The following is a 15,112-nucleotide window of genomic DNA, read 5'->3' on the forward strand; positions in this document are numbered from 1 at the left end:
GTCTGGGAGAGGTTCGCTTTCCGCTTCCTCTTCCCCATCAGTCACCATCATTAAAATGACCTCAGGCCTCTCATGGTGGGGTTTGAGTCGGTTGGCATGCAGCACCTGTAGGGGCTGTCGAGGGGTCTTAAGGTCCACCAGGTATGTGGCGTTACCCTTCTTTTCCAACACTTCAAATGGGCCTGTCCAGCGATCCTGGAGGGCACTAAGCTCTCCAGGTTCCATCACCCACACTTTCTGGCCAGGCTCCAATTCCACCGGGTGAGCATTGTGGTCATACCACTCTTTCATGACTGCCTGGCTGGCCTCCAAGTTGTCAGAAGCTTGCTTCCACAACTTCGCCATTTGGCTCCTGAAGGCCAGCATGTAGCTCACCACATCCTGGGGGGGTCTCCTGGGAGACTTTTCCCAACCATCCTTCACCAGGCTGAGAGGACCGCGTACAGGGTGCCAATACAGAAGTTCAAAGGGGCTGAAGCCCACTCCCTTCTGTGGCACTTCCCTGTAGGAGAATAGCAAACAGGGTAGGAGGACGTTCCATTTCCTCCGCAGGCTTTCGGGCAGACTTCTGATCATGCCCTTCAAGGTTTTGTTGAACCTCTCAACCAGTCCATTCGACTGGGGGTGATAAGGAGTGGTGAACGGGTAGGTCACTCCACACTCCTTCCACATTGCCCGCATGTAAGCTGACATAAAGTTGGTCCCCCTGTCAGACACAACTTCTTTGGGGAAACCCACTCGGGTAAAGATCCCCATTAGGGCCCTAGCCACCACAGGTGCAGTGACTGTCCTCAAAGGAATTGCCTCTGGGTATCGTGTGGCATGATCCACCAGAACCAGGATGAACCTGTGACTAGCTGTTGTTGGTGGATCTAAAGGCCCTACAATGTCGATGTCCACCCTTTCAAAGGGGGGTACTAACGACTGGAAGTGGTTCCAGGGGAGCCTTCAGCTTCACCCCTGTTTTCCCACTGGCCTGGCAGGATACACATGTCCGACAGTAAGTGTTGGACGCCACTTTCATCTGAGGCCAGTAAAAGTGGTGGACAAGCCGATCAAAGGTCTTGTCCTGACCTAAGTGTCCTGCCAAGGGTATAGCATGAGCCAATTCCAGCAGAAAGGCTCGGTATTGTTGCGGGACTACCAAGGCCCTTGATGAACCAGGTAAGGGTACCTTGGGTTCACTGTAGAGGAGTCCATCCTCCCAGTAAATATGGTAGTGTCCCGTAACATCACCTGCTGCCTGGGCTTCAGCCTGTCGCCTCAGTCCCTCAAGGGTAGGGCACTCCTTCTGACCCTTACAGAATTCCTCTCTGGTACGTCCTCCCTCCACATGCCACTCAGCAGGGATGGGTAAATCCTCCAGAGAGTCTACTTCCCCCTCCACGGACTCCAGGTCCACCACCGCAGGTGGCCGATCTGTCTCATGGGGTGTGGAAGCCGAAGCAGGCTCTTCCTGTCTTCGGGTCTGTCCCTTTTTGGCAGCGGGTTGGGCCATTGTTCCAGGCTCCAACCCAGCCGAACTCCCTCTCCGGGCAGTCGCAGACCGTGTGCTCACACAGGCCCTGTCAGGTGTACCCAGCATCGCAGAGTGCGTCCGGTATTCCACCTCTCTCCAAGCGTTGTGCTCCATATCATTCCCCAGCAGACAATCGACTGGCACGGCAGGGCTTACGGCAACTCGAAGTGAACCTGCAACCCCCTCCCACTCAAAGGGAACCTCAGCCACTGGATAGTGGCCCTTCCTGCCATCAGCCATCGCGGCGGGGTGGAGTACATGGGGAACCACCTGCTCTGGAGACACCAGTTGACTTCTCACCATAGTCATACTGGCTCCTGTATCTCTCAGAGCCTCCCCTCTCTGGCCATTGATGGTGACCCATTGCCCATACTTAGCAGTATTTGGGGGCACCTGGATCTTTGGAACCATCTCCCGTTCTCCCAGGGACACTAAGGTGACACCCGCCCACTCACCCCCCTTATCTAAGGGCAACTCCTCCCCGAGCGCTACACTAGCTAGTCCCTGTGGTTTTCCTCCGGTGGGAGGGGGTGGTCTCTTTGGGCATCTGACATCTTCCTTATAATGTCCAACACCACCACACTCAAAACAGTGGAGAACCCTTGGCTGCTGGCTTTGGCCAGGATTAGGGTTTCTAGGCGGATTTGCCTTAGGGGTGAAACCTGTTCCCTTCCCTTGGAAATTGTTTTGGGGACCTTTAGAGAACTCCCTCTTTTTATCTCCCCCCTCCTTCTTCTGGGGGGCGCCCTGTCCGGCCTTTTGGGAATCCCCTCCAGTCCCCTTTGAGGACACCCGGGTACTTGCCCAGATGCCCGCCTCCTCTGCAAGCTTCCGGGGATTGGTCAGCTTGCTGTCCACCAGGTGTTGGCGCAGCTCGGGAAAGCATTTCTCAAGGAGGTGCTCTTTCAAAAATAGATCATACAACCCCTCATAATCCCTCACCTCGCTGCCCTTGACCCAGCCCTCCAAGGCCTTTCTTGCGTAATCAAGGAAGTCCACCCAGTTCTGGGTGCTTAACTTGTGGCTCCCCCTGAACTTCTGGCGATATTTCTCAGGGGTAAGCCCAAACTTCCTTACCAATGCTAGCTTCATGGTGGGGTAGTTGGTTTGCTCCTCTGGTTCCAGGGCCAGCAAGGTGTCCCGACCAGCAGGAGGCATGTACTTATACAAACCATCCCCCAGTGCTTCTCCTGCACCCCATGGGCTCTTAGGGAGACCTCATAGGCAGCCAACCACTTGGCTATGTCATCCCCCTGACTAAAACTAGCTATAAGGTCTTTTGGCAAATAGGGTCTGGACTCCCTGGCTGTTTCTTTGGATTCGCTGCCACCATTCATCACAGGAGAGGACCCCCGTTGCAGGGTCTTGAGTTCTAACTCTTTCAACCTGAACTCATGAGCCATCCTCCGCTCCTCCTTCTCCTGCTCCAGCTTAGCCAACTCCCATTTTAATTGTCTCATTTTCCTCCTGTCAGTGAGCTCGGCTTCGGTCAGGCTTCCCCCGGAGACACTACTGCCCCTCCGGGAGTAGGACACTGGCCCTGGGAGTAGGTTTTCCCCCTCTGAGTGCATTAAGCCCTCTATCTCCACAACCGTGTCCCGGTCTGTCCCTTCATCCTCCTCCTTCCCTTCTTTGTGTGCTTCCACCCAAGCCCTTAGACTGGTTTGGAGTTCCCCCTTCCTGGCACCATGCTTAAAAAATACCCCCATTTGTTGGCAGAAATCTTTCAGCTGAGCCACAGAATAGGTGTCTAGTTTCTCTAGTGCAAACTCCATTTTTCAACAAGCAATACCAAGTTATACACACAAGGAAATTTGAGTTGCAAGGGCAACCTGAAGCTACCTCCACCTCACCACCAGGAACAAATTTGGAAAAACAAAAGTAAAAATTAGGAGGGCCGCTGGGAGAAAACTCCAGGTGTAGGCTGGTGGATTTTACTAAATTACTACAGAGTAGTTGCAACCACATTCAGGATCCCACCGCTAGACACCAACTTGTTGGAACCTGAGATGTCAGGTCACCTAGGGTAGCCTGGCCTAGGGTAAGGCAATATCAACAAAGGCACATGTGTAAAGGTTGCAAACCACCCAGCAGTAACTCAATAAAATTCCACTCAAAAAGAACGACACTACACCGTAAATTATGGAAAAATACGGTCCTTTTTATAAAAATATTATCAAGTTTTCTTTTTCTGCTAGACCTTTTTGTCTCTTTCCTTCTGGAGTTACTTAATCATGTACCTCTTTGCCATTACTACATTCAATGAGGACCACAAGTGTTTCACACGCTTCAAATTGTCGGCAATATCCGGGTTAATCAATATTGGCACATTTCCTCTTCATAAAAGATACACATGATCTCCCTCAAGCATTGAACAGTTGGACACTCCCTCCCCCTGTTCTGTTTAGTTAAATCACATAAAGCAATTGTCGAATGGCAACTTCACTGGTTTCCTCCCCTGTCCCCCTCTGAAAAGGAAAACAGGCATCAACTCAAACAGTATTAGCAGTATTTCTGAATCAACAACTCGCTCTGCCCTAGTATCCAATGAGGCTTTACTGTGCAGTGTTCGAGTTCATCAGGTGGATTCCCAGTCTCAGTAAATTGGATTAGTCAGTTCAGCCCCTCCGACCCACACTAGGGTCTTGTGGGGAATTCTCAACACTTGGACCTTCCAGTACTGTTTTCAGGTCCTTCACCAACCCCAGATTCCCTCCTTACTTGTAGTTCGATGTTTGTGTTCGTTTCAGCTGTTTTACTGGAAGCTGAAGGTGACCGGAGCTCACCGCCGATCTCTTGCCTACCAGCGTCGCCTCCCCTCCTCACCAGCCAGGCCACTCAACAATAGGGGCCGCACTGAGGAGAGGTCGCACTGGTTCGATCTCACCGTTGGAAGCTTTCGGCTGTTTCCCGATGATTTCCCTTCAGGGAGCCTCGGTGGATTCTGGGACAACTGCACCACGGGGCAAGCGCGGGGATCAGCGGCTCTGTAGTAGCGCCGCCCCTCTCTGAAGACTGCTGTCTCCTCACGGGGCTTGCGCAGACTCGCGTCTCCTCAGCTATTCACTGCCGCTGACTCCGCCTCCACCCCAGAGCCACTACAGCTTCCGGGCGTCTTCTTCTCTGGCTCCTATCTCCCCTTTTCAGCAGAAAATATCTACCACCCCCGTCTACGCTACCGGGATGAGGGCTGCGGGTCAAGCAGCTCACTCACGGCGACCACACCACCTTCCTCCCGCGTCTTAAGAGGAGGAGGCGAACACCTGGCAGCACTCCCAGTCGCAGGTGAGAGGGGGTAGATGGTCAAATGAAAATGATAAAGAGGAAGGGGGGGGTGACCAGATCCCTCCGGCACACTCCAACCCCTGCGGAGCTGTTTAAGATTCTCGAGCAGTTACCAGTCACTGGACCGGGAGGTAGGACTTCCACTCGCCTCAGCCCACCTCTCAGTCTCTCAAGAGCCCCTCCTTACTGAACAGATATAGGGGCCCAGGCGATCTCTCAGTTCGGTTCCCAATGCAGGGACCTCCTCAGCTCCACAGACCGATGGAATTAACCCCTTCACCTAACTGTCCAGGGTCAGCAGGATGAACTAACTTGGCTAGGACACCAGGAATGGGGGGGGTGGAAAACCCTAGACAGAGGGCTACCCTTGTAGAGCAATCCACCCTTCAGGACCCTACCCCTACCAGACCTCAGCCTTCACTCTAGCTGTTCCTCACTGGCAAGACAAAATGGCTGACCAGCATTCCGCCTTTTATAGGCTGACCCTCAGAGGCCCAGAAGGGACCAGAAGGTTCTGGAATGCCCTACTCTATCCTATGGGACAGGTTCTAGGTTTGTCAGTTATGTCAGTTGGTAGCCACCATTTTGTGACTCCAAAGAAATTCCTGTCAGGAAAGGCCTCTAGGCCTGAGGTGAAAAACTATGAGGGTGAAAGAACACCTATCCCCTTGACCAACACCTTGAAAAATCTAGTGGACACAAAAATAAATAAAGGCATGAGGGGCAAAAAGGGGACAAAATAAATAATTTATTGGAGGGACTATGCAAAAAGTCAGACAGGTCTAACAGTTAGTTATTAGTCATTCATTTTGTGTATATTGTTTGTAGTGATTGTAGCAATTAGAGGTTATCTCTTTAAGATGTGTGTATCCTTTAAATGTGGTAATGTTCTACATTCTAGTCATGCTGTTACAGAATGTTCTCTGTATTACTGTTGGTTAGTTTCCTCTTGGTTGTGGATCTAACCAGACGTGCTTTTATTCTTGGAATAAATCTTCATGAAACTACTATATTTGGATTAATTCCTCATTCAAGATACTACAGGGAGGCAGTGAGGCAGCAGCGAGGACTGGGAGAGCTAGTTGTCCCCAGGTCGGCAAACTACAGACAGGAACGCTGGTACATCGGAGCAAACAGCGCCGTGGCACTCACCTTCGACCCAGAAAACACTGCAGGTGATTAAGCGTCGGGGCAGGCAGTTACTTGCAACCTAGTGGGTAAAGGGACGGTAAGGAAGAGTGGAATCTCGTCCCCGTTCAGTCCGCTGCCATCTGGAGCCTTCCAATGATGAAAGAGCTGTGCCAAGGTTGGTCCAAACATCAGGCAACCGCGGGTATTTGTTACGAGGGAGGCAGCAGAGGGAAAAAACAGAAGCAGCGGGACGGGGCATGCCATGACCCGATGTCCAGCTGGGTAAGTGACGGTTGCGGGAGGACCCGGGCCGGACTCCTCAATAGCCGAACCAAGCTGCTCCACTGGGCATCGGCCATGTCGTCTCGATGTCCCAAAAGTGTGGAATCTCGCCCCCGGTTCAATCAGGAGCCATCCGATGTTGTCAAAGCTGTGCCAAAGCTGGTCATACATTGGCAGTCCATTGCGATTCGTTCCGAGGGCAGTAGCTGCGGCGGAAAATAGCTGCGGCGGGACTAGCGATTCCATGCCCCAATCACTGGCTAGGTAGGTGTTGGCTGTTGGAGAAACCTGGGCCAGACTCCTCTTTAGCCAAACCAAGCTGCTCCACCGGGCATCGGTCATGTCCTCAGCAAGTTACGGGGGAAATTACGGGGAGAAAGGGGGATTTTAAGCCAAAATGGCAATCCCTGTCCAGGAGCTCACGGCCGGAGCTTCTCACCAGACAGCCATCTTGTATACATTATTCTAACTAAAGTGTTGAACCCCGTTGCCTCTCTTAAAATAACATAATATAACATGCATTTGTAAAGTGCTCGTTCACCCAAAGGTATCTTGGCACTGAGAAACAGATGTTCATTGTTACCCAACTCAATGGCACTGGACTGAGTTTTGTCTTCATTTGCCTTGTGGTAGCGTCTTCCCTTCGCTTCCATCAGCCCAAACCTGTGTATTGGAACAGACATCTTTTTTTTGAGTCTGCAGTTTTTTTCTCTGCACTTCCGTGGTGTGACATGCCTAGGCCAGGAATAGAATCCGAGTACAGAGTTCACACTGTCGCTCCAACTTTCAAGATTCCAGGTGGGTCGCACAATTCCTTCTTGATGATGGGTTTTATGCCTTGGTGCCAAGTTTACTGTATGAGACCTTGCTGTCAGAATCAGAGGGCAGGAAGAAGAAAGAACCAAGTGTATCTGCAAAGTCTCACAAGTGGTATCAAAGCCAACAAGACAGTTGAGGTTTTGGTACTAGCAATTGAAAGAGAAGTAGTTCTCTTCTTGAGCTTTCAAGACCAAGGTTTAGAAACTCGATGCTCGGTGTGACTAAAGGATAGCAAATATGCATCCTTCGAATCTAAAGCTGCCATCTTGTGTAATTCAGTGCCTGGCCTGGTAGGGATTTTTTTTTATCATTTCTTCTTTTCTTTCCTTTAGCTCTTTTTTCTGACTAGGCAAGAGAATATCCCTTCCGGTGCATTGATGCACAGGCAGAGACATCAAATGAAAGAGCTGCAGAGTTAGGAATAGTGAATCTATACAAAGGCACGTGTACGTAACTTAGCAATATTGTGGTAGTCCATATTTTTGCTGCGACATTTTTTGGAGCGCCATATTCTTCCACACAATATTCCCACATTAGCCTTCAATAAAGTGTGCCTCCCAGAGGAGGATTCGATACTTGCTATCTTTGTTTTTCCTTTACTCCCTTGAGTTAGGCTTTCGTCGGACTCCTCTGGCCACACTGAAAACGCACCACTCAGAAGCATTCTCATTTTCGACCACCTGTCCATTAGCTCCTCTGCACGAGGGATGTGCTCGCGCCCTCACAGTATCTTGGTAGTCATTGCTAGAGCGGGGCGGATATGACTCTTGTTCTGTTCCCGAAGAATAATGGCTGATAGGTATTGGCCGCTCCCTGGGCTGATGTCACACAGTGCCTCTTTGTGACGTACGATGTCGATGCTCTTCACCCAGGGAAGAGTTATGATCACAGGATGATGTTGTGAATTATTTGACTTGCTGAGTGTCCGCTTTAGGACACCGTAGCATCCGTGTGGTCACGCGTCATTAGCTGGCATTCTGGAAGATTTCCAAATGTCAGTTGGTGAACAGATGACAGCTGATTACCGAGCTTATCGGACGTGGACTGCTTCCTGTGCGACCTGGCCTTCTTTTAAGTATGTGTTGGATTCTTGAATAAAGACACGTTTTATATGAATTGCGTGTGAAGTGTCTTTCCAGGTGAACACTACAGTGAGCTTGAAATTCTTGGATGTAAGACTCTGACCTGTTGTTGTAGTCCATTTCAGCATCCCCCAGGAAATGGCAGGCAGCCTCGGATGACTTTATTTTGTGCGACTGGTAACGTAGGGTGGTAGTTCAGATACTCAGGAGTTGCTGGAGCCCTAACGCCCTTACCTCCTCTCCAGGACTCTGCAAGCCCCTCCCCCCTCTCCACCCTCACTCACATGATCCCACAATGGAAATGATTCCAAGGTTGGCAGGTCTGCCAGTGCTTCAGGTTATATGAGTACTAATATATATGTTGAGGTTGTATGCGAGTTAATAATAGATAGGCGTGTACTTACCACCAATAGTGGCTGAGCAGTTATTCTCAGGGCCTTTGACAGCAATGTATTTCCCTACTTTGCGGGAGGGGCACAAGCAGGGACATTTCCACTCCTTAGCCATTACATTGATGGGTGGCGGGTAGGAGGATACAACCTGGTACAGACAACGTTTGGGGCAGAAATCTTGACAGAACACGTGGAATTCCGATTTGAACATCAGGAGGCCGCTTCTCTGCATAAATAAAAACATAACTTGATCACAAGCCATCCCTGTATCTAACACTGCCCTCAAAGCCCATGTCATACTTTAAAAATATTTAGCAAAAAAGTGCATTTGAGACCACACTTCATCACTGAATAATCCTAATGTGATGGATAACAGCTGTGCATAGCTTCTCAAATCAGCATTTTCATTCCTTCGTTTGTGTTTTATTGCATGGTAGGTAGAAATACAATACAATAAATACATTTTAATACATGCATGGATTCTATTGGAATTTTGGGATTTTGTATGACCTCAAATATTGACTGCTTTGCAGTGGTAAGTAGTCAGTCATCTATGTATAGTTTATATTGAAAACTTTATTTTTTTATTATATATTCTCATAAAAAAGTATGACACCATTGTAAAGTTTGTGCCCCCTCGGTGACAGCAGAACGGTTATCATAACAAGAAAAGGGACAGCCCTTCCTACGATGAAGTAGCATCATTGCACCCTTTCAATGCTAATCAACACTCAACAGTTTTTTAGGACTTGCTTCCTGCTTTTTCTGTTCAAAGGAAGGAGTTCTGGGTGTCGATAGTTGGTTAGCTTGATTGATACGACTCGCAATGAATAAATGAGTGGTCTATCTCAGGATCTGTTCCATGGGCTTTCAGGCACACAAGTCTGGGGTGGAGTAACAGAATATCCTTGTCAGAATGCCACCTGACATTCATAACCTGTCCGGAATAGTTTTATAAAATGTCACCCCATTGGAGTTACTAATAGAAAATCTACACCCAATGTGACAATATTATTATAATATTATTTAGGGCACAATATTTCTGGCAGATGATAAGTATGTATATGAGAATCTGCGATACAGCCACATCGGGACATCTTGTGGGATGTAATACACACCAATATTTGATGTGCCTGGCTCCTGCGGCCATCCTTCTAGAGAGTGGCATGCAAGGTGTATGCAGGATGAAAGGGCAGAGACACACTCTAATTTCAGGTTGAAGGTCAGGCTTGTTGCTTCTTTTCTCTTTCCAGGCAGATGTACATGGGTGGCCTTTTTTCATTAATCAATGCAAATTCCTGCCCAGAAGCTCCAAAGCGTACATTAGTGAATAATCTTTCAGGCATGAGGTGGGGGCCATGTGCTCCTTCATGAGCTCTACTTCACTTATCAAAGACAGCAGGGATTTAGCATTTAATTTCCTCATTCAGTCACTTACTTTCTCTTTCTCTCTCTCTCTCTCTCTCTCGCCCTTGTGTATGGAAATCTTCTAGAATAATTAGTAACCATGACGACGGAGACGGACCCAGATTCTGAGTTGAAGAATGCCCATGAGGAGCCACCACAGCAGCTAGAAGTGGCAGCAGCGGTGGTGCCACAAGCGGCCTCCACGCCAACAAATCCAGGGCCACGCGCAAACAATCTGGATGCCCAGGAGAAGTCAGGAGCCAATGCTGACTCATCGAAAGGCGACCAGGTGCGTGCCCTACATGCCATGTCAGCCAAGGGTGCCTTCCGTATATTCACCAACTGACTTCTGCTTACATTTGGTTGGAATTTTTTGTGTGAATCTTATTTCCTTGTATCTTATTCAGATGATTTCCATCCCCTTCTAATGTTTGTCCCTATCACTGGCATTGCTTCTCTACCATTCTTTGATTGCATGACTTGTATCCTTCCACTGCCTACATTCAGGCAACTACATGAGAGGGTATGTGTTTTCTTGCTCTCTTCCCTGTATGCTGCTCCCCATTACATCGCCACCCCTTGCATGCTCAGTGTTCCTCTCCAAATCCAAGCTCAACCAGTGGCGTAACGCAGGCACCCGCAGCCCCCGCGGTGCAGGGGGAGTCAAGATCCAGGGGGCTCCCTCAGCACAGTACTCTGGCCAAGAGCTCCTGATTGGTTTCGGAGGGAGCCCCACCAAGTACCTAGCAGGGGGGCACTCACGTTTTGTTGCACCAGTGAGCTCAGCTGCTGGCTTCCTTGCCCCTTCTGCTCGTCTTGTGTGGGCAGGTATTTTATTATTTGCCTACCCTCACTTTTGTTGCTTTTCCTCACTTCTCGTTGCTGCAACAGCTCTGGGGTGTTTACTTAATAAACCCACATACAGCTCCTTCCCGATCCTTCCCCCCCCTTGCTCAGCTTGTTTAAAAAAAAAATAATTTACTCCCACCCCAACTCTTTTGTTGATCGCCCTGCGCCCCTTACTGCTGCTGCTCAGTGGCATTTACATCTTACCCCATATCCGCTTCACCATTGTTCTCCCACCAATGACCCACTCAATATACTCAGGCCAGTTGCCTGTGTATGTATTTATGTACTGCACCGTGTGTCTGACGTCACTGAATTACACTCTTTGTGTATGACATGCCTGTGGATCAGTCTCTAAGTATCACATCATTGGTTAAATCAGCGATGATCTCTCTATTTGTACGACACCACTGATGACTCGTGACAAGAAATATTCCCAGGTGTGTATGATTGTACATTGGGAATTGGTAAGATGTGTTCAGCATTAATCCAGCCGTGAGGCAGAAGGGCTAGAACTAAGCCATACCAGCTTCTGCTTATGCGTCCAACATCTACGCCACGATAGAACCTACAAAGGGAAGCAATCAAGGAGCACATTGCTGATTGCCAGTGTGGGATCCTGCTGCAAACACCACAGACGTGTCTACCTTTTATTAAAGGGCTCTCACCCTCATCGTTGTTTGCAATGGGGTAGTACTATTCGCAATCAGTGTGCCTTTGTACAGATCCCCTAAGCACAATCACAAATATAGAGCTTCCTTAATCAAGGTTGAGCCCCTCCTGATGTGTTTACATTCCGGGTGAAGACTCGGTGATGAAGCCTGCTACAGTAGGTCTGTGGATGAGAACCCTTTTAAAAAAGCAGACATGTCTGTAGTGGTTTTATCTGGATCCCAAAATACTAATCACCAGCCTGCTCCTTGATTGGTTCTTAATAGCGGCCTATGGTTACAGCATAGATGAATGTGTGATAAATCCACTTTGTGGGTCTGATGTCACAGAGGACAGCTAAGTATGTCCGACAGCACAGAGGACTATTTGTGCGTGTGTGTATTACAACCCTGAGAATTGCTATGTGTATATGACGTCACCAAGGACCACTTGACACAAATGACATCACTCAGTACAATTCTTCACTGAGGACTGCTCAGTCTGCATTTGTGTACACTGATGAACAATGCTTAGTATTTGATGCATCATTGGGGCAGCGCTGTGTGTGTTTACCACAGCGCACCGATGGGTGTGTGTGGTTGTGTGCACGTGTGTGTGTCATCACCAACACCAACAGTGAATAACCTCACTGAGAATATATACCTGATCTGATCTGTAGCCAGGGTAGTACTGGGACACATAAAAGGTCTGGGCACCAAAATAAAAGTGGCCCCCATTAGCGAATCAGAGAGCTAACAGGTGGTCCACGTTTGAAAATTGTGGCAGTTGGAACTTGTACAGACAGCAGCCGCTGTCGGTAGTAGGAGCACCTGCCGGGCGGTGACGTGGGGAGGGGGAGAGGCAGGGTGGGGGGTAGTAAACTATGGATTACGGAGGTCTACAGGTAAGTAAACATATAAATAAATAAAACTAATTTTGTTGCATGCACTGCATTCCCAAATACGATGCAGTGCTCGCAACTAAATTCGTTTTATTTATTTATTTATATGTTTACTTATCTGTAAACCTCCGTAATCCATAGTTTACTACCCCCCCTCCCCACGTCACCGCTTGGCAGGTACTCCCACTACTGACCGCCGCTGACAGACAGCCTGTCAAGGTGCTATCCATGGGAGATTGTGTTCATTTGTGCTTGCTGCAGGCAGTATTAATGATAATGTCAGGGAAAGTAGCAATAAAAACTGGCACACCAGACCATAACACAGGCCAAAAAGCAGCCACAAATCTGGCCCACATTTTAACCTGTTAGACGAGCCCTTCAGACACTGCCAAAGAGCTCTGTAGGCCAGTCCGAACATGGTCGGTAACACGATTCATCTTAAGTCTCACTACTGCAAAAAAATAATTAGCTTATGGTCATGAAAGTTAAGCTGTGTTAGACAGGAACATGATTTGATGTCTTTGTGTACTCCCTTTACAAACACACATGCATTCTCTCTCTCTCTCTCTCTCTCTTCCACACCTCTCTCTCTCTTCCACACCTCTCTCTCTCTCTCTCTCTCTCTCTCTCTCACAACTCTCTCTCTCCCATTCTTTCTCTCTGCCACACTGCACTCGACTCTTAATAAATGAGTAATGCTGGCTGCACAGGTATGTGCCTTCATCATGGCAGAAGCACATACTACTTTGAATGTCTAACAATTGTAACTTCACTGCAGAAATAGGTGGGGAAATCTCGGTAAAAAATAGAACCCATTGCCCTAAGAGTAGCCAGTGATATCGAAGATGAGCATAGTGCTGCAAGGCTAGCATGCAGCGTCAGAGAGGAAACAATAGGTACTCAACACGTCCCTGAGACTATGGAGAGGGAATGAGAAAGAGGCTTGCTTCTCTGTCCTTGCTCAACGACCTTCAGCATAAGCGCCATTTGTAGTAGGAAGCGGAAGGATGGGCACTAAATACCCTCTGCATCAGCTGGCAGTCAAATGAAGGCTTGTTCAAGGCTTGTACCTTGGCAGGATGGCACACCTGCTACCAGGAAGAGAGTGAATTAGACGAAACATTTACCTCGTCAGTCAGTTTTTAACAGTGGATAGAGCTAATGGATTTGAAGTGACCTTGGCAAAATGGGAGGTATTCCATACCCATTTACTTGCAGAGGAGCAGTTAGAGCAGCCCTGTGTGCCGACGTTAATTGAAAGTGTATGACCAGACAGGTATCCTCTAGGCCCGTGGTACTCATAGTAGGGCCCGGCAGGCCTTCCTTGGCGGCCCGTGGACCTTGCAGGTAATGGACCCATGGCCCCCCTGAGAGAGAGAAAGTGGAGAGAGAGAGAGAGAGAGAGAGAGTGGAGAGAAGGAGAATGTGGAGAGAGTGGAGAGAAAAAGACAGTGGAGCGAGTAGAGACAGAGACTGACTGACTGACTGATTGAGAGAGAGATTGTCTGAGAGACTGACTGAGAGAGAGACTGACTGACAGAGAGAGAGACTGACTGACTGTCAGAGAGAGACTGACTGAGAGAGAGACTGACTGACTGACAGAGAGAAAGACTGACTGACAGAGAGAGACTGACTGACAGAGAGACTGACTGACTGACGGACTGAGGGAGAGAGAGACTGACTGACTGAGAGAGAGAGAGAGAGAGACTGACAGAGAGAGACTGACAGAGAGAGACGGACTGAGAGAGACAGAGAGACTGACTGACAGAGAGAGACTGACTGGCTGATAGAGAGAAAGAGAGAGAGAGAGAGACACACACTGACTGACAGACAGAGAGAGACTGACTGGCCGAGAGAGAGAGAGGCTGACAGAGAGAGACTGCCTGAGAGAGAGAGACTGACTGACAAAGAGAGAGAGAGAGACTGACTAACCAAGGGAGAGAGACTGACTGACTGACTGGTGGAGAGAGAGGATGACTGAGAGAGAGAGACTGACAGAGAGAAACCATCTGACTGACTAAGAGAGAGAGACTGACTGACTATGAGAGAGAGAGACTGGCAGAGAAAGAGAGAGGCTGACAGGGAGAGAAAGAGAGAGAGAGAGAGAGAGAGAGAGAGAGAGAGAGAGAGAGAGAGACTGACTGACTGACACAGAGAGAGACTGACTGACAGAGAGAGACTGACTGACAGAGAGAGACTGACTGACAGAGAGACTGACTGACTGAGGGAGAGAGAGACTGACTGACTGAGAGAGAGAGAGACTGACAGAGAGAGACAGACAGAGAGACTGACTGACTGATAGAGAGAGAGAGAGCGAGAGAGAGAGAGAGAGAGAGAAAGAGAGAGACACTGACTGACTGACAGGCTGAGAGAGAGAGAGACTGACAGAGAGAGAGAGACTGCCTGAGATAGAGAGACTGACTGACAAAGAGAGAGAGAGAGACTGACTAACCAAGGGAGAGAGACTGACTGACTGACTGGTGGATAGAGAGGCTGACTGAGAGAGAGAGACTGACAGAGATAAACCATCTGATTGACTGAGAGAGACTGACTGACTAAAAGAGAGAGAGACTGTCTAAGAGAGAGAGAGACTGACTGACTATGAGAGAGAGACTGGCAGAGAAAGAGAGAGACTGACAGGGAGAGAAAGAGAGAGAGACTGACTGACTGACTGAGAGAGGCTGACTGAGAGAGAGAGACTGACAGAGAGAGAGACTGACTGAATGAGAGAGAGAGATAGAGAGAGAAAGAGACTGACTGACAGAGAGAGAGAGACTGTGATGGAATTGGGGTCAAA

General features: G+C 48.8%; 1 protein-coding gene across 2 annotated transcripts in view; it reads left to right on the forward strand.

Annotated features, from left to right (window-relative positions):
• LOC147705755 (band 4.1-like protein 1) overlaps positions 1–15,112 on the forward strand; it is a 644,658-nt gene that overhangs the window by 311,310 nt on the left and 318,236 nt on the right. For both annotated transcript variants that reach the window (XM_086932199.1, XM_086932200.1), the window contains exon 3: positions 10,004–10,206. In XM_086932199.1, coding sequence (XP_086788325.1) covers positions 10,018–10,206 — 189 coding nt within the window. In that variant the 5' untranslated portion in view covers positions 10,004–10,017. The remainder of the gene's footprint in view (positions 1–10,003; positions 10,207–15,112) is intronic.

This window comes from Lissotriton vulgaris, chromosome 7, assembly GCF_964263255.1.
Source record: "Lissotriton vulgaris chromosome 7, aLisVul1.2, whole genome shotgun sequence".
Lineage (NCBI taxonomy): Eukaryota > Metazoa > Chordata > Amphibia > Caudata > Salamandridae > Lissotriton > Lissotriton vulgaris.